The sequence below is a fragment of the Penaeus vannamei genome, chromosome 11 (assembly GCF_042767895.1).
Source record: "Penaeus vannamei isolate JL-2024 chromosome 11, ASM4276789v1, whole genome shotgun sequence".
Classification (NCBI taxonomy): domain Eukaryota; kingdom Metazoa; phylum Arthropoda; class Malacostraca; order Decapoda; family Penaeidae; genus Penaeus; species Penaeus vannamei.
In genome coordinates, this window is record NC_091559.1 from 44,385,278 (window position 1) to 44,390,277 (window position 5,000).

Consider the following 5,000-nt stretch of genomic DNA (forward strand, 5'->3'; position numbering starts at 1 on the left):
CTGATTCATTGACCTTATGGCCTTGGCGGTGGTAGGGAGAGAAAGAGGGGTAGTGGTGGGGGAGGGGTGAGAGAGGGGGTCGGGGTGGGGGAGGGGAGAGAGAGGGGTCGGGGTGGGGGAGGGGAGAGAGAGGGGTCGGGGTGGGGGAGGGGAGAGAGAGGGGTCGGGGTGGGGGAGGGGAGAGAGAAGGGTCGGGGTGGGGGAGGGGAGAGAGAGGGGTCGGGGTGGGGGAGGGGAGAGAGAGGGGTCGGGGTGGGGGAGGGGAGAGAGAGGGGTCGGGGTGGGGGAGGAGAGAGTGAGGGGTCGGGGTGAGGGAGGGGAGAGAGAGGGGACGGGGTGGGGGAGGGGAGAGAGAGGGGTCGGGGTGGGGGAGGAGAGAGAGAGAGGTCGTGGTGGGGGAGGGGAGAGAGAGGGGTCGGGGTGGGGGTGGGGAGAGAGATGGGTTGGGGTGGGGGAGGAGAGAGAGGGGGGAGGGTCGGGGTGGGGGAGGGGAGAGAGAGGGGTCGGAGTAGGGGAGGGGTGAGAGAGGGGGTCGGAGTAGGGGAGGGGAGAGAGAGGGGTCGGGGTGGAGGAGGGGAGAGAGAGGGGTTGGGGTGGGGGAGGAGAGAGAGAGGGGTCGGGGTGGGGGAGGGGTGAGAGAGGGGGTCGGGGTGGGGGAGGGGAGAAAGAGGGGTTGGGGTGGGGGAGGAGAGAGTGAGGGGTCGGGGTGAGGGAGGGGAGAGAGAGGGGACGGGGTGGGGGAGGGGAGAGAGAGGGGTCGGGGTGGGGGAGGAGAGAGAGAGAGGTCGTGGTGGGGGAGGGGAGAGAGAGGGGTCGGGGTGGGGGAGGGGAGAGAGATGGGTTGGGGTGGGGGAGGAGAGAGAGGGGGGAGGGTCGGGGTGGGGGAGGGGAGAGAGAGGGGTCGGAGTAGGGGAGGGGTGAGAGAGGGGGTCGGAGTAGGGGAGGGGAGAGAGAGGGGTCGGGGTGGAGGAGGGGAGAGAGAGGGGTTGGGGTGGGGGAGGAGAGAGAGAGGGGTCGGGGTGGGGGAGGGGAGAGAGAGGGGTCGGGGTGGGGGAGGGGAGAGAGAGAGGGGAGGGTCGGGGTGGGGGTGGAGAGAGAGAGGGGTTGGGGGTGGGGGAGGGGAGAGAGAGGGATCGGGGTGAGGGAGGGGTGAGAGAGGGGTCGCGGTGGGGTAGGAGAGAGAAAGGGGTCGGGGTGGGGGAATAGAGAGACAGGGGTCGTGGTGGGGGAGGGGAGAGAAAGGGGTCGGGGTGGGGGAGGGGAGAGAGAGGGGTCGGGGTGGGGGAGGGGAGAGAGAGGGGTCGGGGTGGGGGAGGGGTGAGAGAGGGGAGGGGAGGGGTGGGGGTGTGGAGTGGGGGGTAGGTTGGATCAGGTTTGGCATGCATTCTTTGAAGGGATTTTTGCGTACTTCTAGTTAGGCAAGCGTTTCGTTAGCATTTACAGAACTCTGAAAAAATAGATAAGGTAGGGACTGTCTCTCTCTATCTCTTTCTCTATCTCTCTTTCTCTTTGTCTCTCTCTATGTCTCTCCGATCCTCCAAAACACAACCGAGAATGTCTTTAACAAATGAAAAAAGTGGATATTCATCGCTCTTACGCGTTTTCTTTTCATCTCAAATTTGTCACAGTCACGTATATAACCATATGAATTGACGTTTGGACTCTATGGCAAGACTAGTGTTTATAACGAATTACTCCAGAAATCGATCGGTAATAACAAATTTCTATCCAAGATGTCATAAAAAGATTCCATCGGTACAAGTACGGAGGAGGAGCATCTTGGGGAACTACGGATGGATAATGCAATACAATCACCCTATACTGACTAAACATCGCTTACAGTACGAATATATATATATATATATATATATATATATATATATATATATATATATATATATATATTACACACACACACACACACACACACACACACACACACACACACACACACACATATATATATATATATATGTGTGTGTGTGTGTGTGTGTGTGTGTGTGTGTGTGTGTGTGTGTGTGTGTGTGTTTGTGTGTAAATATGTATATGTGAGTATGCGTGTGTGTGTTTGTTTGTGTGTATGTATATATGTATATGTATTCATATATATGTATCTATGTATGTATGCACACACACACACACTCAGATGTATGTGTGTATATATCTATCTATCTATCTATCTATCTATCTATCTATCTATCTATATATATATATATTGTGTGTCTGTGTATGTATATGAGTGTGTGTGTGTGTGTATGGTTATATATATATATATATATATATATATATATATATATATGTATATATATACATATATATATATATATACATATATATATATATATATATATATATATATATATATATATATACATATAGATAGACACACACACACACACACACATATATATATGTGTGTGTGTATTATGTATATGTATATGAATAAGTGTTTGTGTGTACAGAAATGAAAACGAGTGTATATTAGCACACACACACACATGTATATGCATGTATCTATTATTCATAGCTTTCTCAATGTACTGTTTTTTTATGTTTTAGAGAAAAATGCTCTCCAAGCATGGAAGCGAGCACCCAGAGTGGTACCAGCTCCTGGCCACAGAACGAAAGAGGAAAAGGAACAATCTGGAAAAGTGAGTGACTAATCCTTGTGCCCATGTCCTTCTTTCTTCAGTCTATCTTTCTTTGTGTGTCTGTCTGTGTCTGTCTCTCTGTTCACCTGTTTGTTACGCAAGCATTCTTTTTGTTAAACTCCTTTCCTGTCTTTTCTCTTTTATCATATCGCCATGTTAAAAGAGTAGAAAATAAGAAAAGATGATGATAAAGAGGTCTTGAAATATTAATAATTGTAGGAAAATTTAGTTTTTTTTTGTTATTCTTTCGGTAATTTCATCACACCATTGTTATTGTCCATATCATTTTTAATCTTCACTATTATTATTATTATTATTATTATTATTATTATTATTATTATCCTCATTTTCATTATCATGATTATCATTACTACTACTACTGCTACAGCCATTGCTATTATCATCAATAGAAAACCTAGTCATAATTTTTGTTATCGTTATTATCATTATTATCATTACTATCAGAATTGTTATCATCATTATCATTAGTATTATCGTTATAATCATCATCGATTTTAACATTACCAACATCCCTCTCATCACTATCCTAATAACCAGTACCCTCCGGTTCCTCCTTCAGAATAACTGGCATAACCTTCTGCGGTTGTGGTTTCCTGGGCATCTACCTCGTCGGCGCCGCTGCTTATATCCAGGAACATCACCCAAGTCTGCTCAGTCGGCAGCTGGCAGGGTCTTCGTTCGGGTCTATTGTCGCAGCGTGTGTGGCATGTGGCGTTCCGTTGCAGGTCTGTAGAGGGAGCGGTTGGGAGGGGTTGGGGGAGAGGAAGAGGGAGGGGTTGGGAGGGGTTGGGGGAGAGGAAGAGGGAGGGGTTGGGAAGGGTTGGGGGAGAGGAAGAGGGAGGGGTTGGGAGGGGTTGGGGGAGAGGATGGAAGGTGGGAGAGCAGGTACAGGGAGAGAGGGGGGGGAAAGAAGGGGAAGTGAGGGCATAGGATTGGGAAAGGGAGGAGGAGAAGGGGGAAATGAAGAGGAAGTGAGGGCATAGGACTGGGAAAGGGATGAGCGGAAGGGGGAAGATATGACGAAGAAATGGAGGTGACGAAGGGAATGGAAAGGGAGGGAGGGGTCAACGACATGCTCACGGCTGGCTGGTTTCCTCTTTCACACCTAGGCCCCGGCAGCTGTGTTGCTCCTTCAGCTGACTCAGGTATTCACTCTACTTTCCATTTTGACACATTCCTAAGCAAGCAAAGGGCCCTCGCAAGGAATATCTGCATAAAAGGACGTCGTGTCAGACGGCAGGGAAGAATAAGAGCGCAGACAGGCAGGGAGAGCAGACGGAGACACGGCAGAAGGCAGACAGACAATCTTGCTCGTCGCCGCTCCGCCTTCAGCTCCCGGGGCTTGGGTCTCTCGTGGGGTCTCACATACACCCTCCCTAATAAGTCCTTCAGCCAAGACCCCTTTCATTCACCTGCTCCACGCTCCCAACCTCTTACGTTGACAGGGAGTGTAGATATTTGGTAGATGGAATAGGAAGGAAGGAGGGATAGAGGGAATACATGAGATGATGAGAGAGAGAGAGAGAGAGAGAGAGAGAGAGAGAGAGAGAGAGAGAGAGAGAGAGAGAGAGAGAGAGAGAGAGAGAGAGAGAGAGAGAGAGAGAAAGATAGAGAGAGAAAGAGAGAGAGAGAGAGAGAGACTCAACCTTTCACAGCGAAACCAAAGAAAAGTCTTTAACACAATATATTTTCCTTCCACCCCCTAGCACATCCGACGCATCCTGATCACCGAAGTGAAGAGAATAAGGAAGACGTTCCTAGGGCCTCTCAACCCGAACTACCGGCTGGAGGAGCCCCTTATGAACGCCCTGCTCGAGGTTCTGCCGGCGGACGCGCACATCCGGGCCTCTGGTCGCGTCTTCCTCTCCCTCACCAGCGTCTCGACCTTTGCCAGTGAGGTCAGTGACCTCGTCCGGTCGCTTATAGTCGTAGGACTGTATGTTCTTGTGAATAAGCAGCGTTTTGCCAGTTTTGTGTAGAATGTCATGAAATATGTGTTCAAGAAACTTCTATGTATCCATTGGCACTTTAGGGTAAATTCGTTTAGAAATACGAACAATGAAAATTAATATTAAATATAAAAACAAAATATAAAAAAATCAGAGAATCTGATTTTTTTATATTTTGTTTTTATTTAGTAGAAAAAAAAACGCACCCTCCTTCCAAAATCAAATTCTTTAATGAATTATTTAGAAGAAAAACACGCACCCACCTTCCTGCGTCCTGAAGAAACAGACGCTGACTGTCCGAGAAATAACATCCTGGCTGTTGCAGGTGGTGAGCCGATACCCTTCGAGGGACGAGCTGATCCGCGCCATCCTTTGTTGT

The 5,000-nt window shown here is 49.0% G+C and overlaps 1 protein-coding gene across 1 annotated transcript in view; it reads left to right on the forward strand.

Moving 5' to 3' along the window:
- Positions 1-5,000, forward strand: part of LOC138863367 (patatin-like phospholipase domain-containing protein 2) — a 14,069-nt gene that overhangs the window by 4,505 nt on the left and 4,564 nt on the right. The window contains exons 2-5 of the mRNA XM_070127589.1: positions 2,560-2,651; positions 3,232-3,397; positions 4,379-4,570; positions 4,947-5,000. The exon at positions 4,947-5,000 is cut by the window's right edge and continues 53 nt beyond it. Of these exons, the coding sequence (XP_069983690.1) occupies positions 2,566-2,651; positions 3,232-3,397; positions 4,379-4,570; positions 4,947-5,000 (498 nt within the window). The 5' untranslated portion in view covers positions 2,560-2,565. The remainder of the gene's footprint in view (positions 1-2,559; positions 2,652-3,231; positions 3,398-4,378; positions 4,571-4,946) is intronic.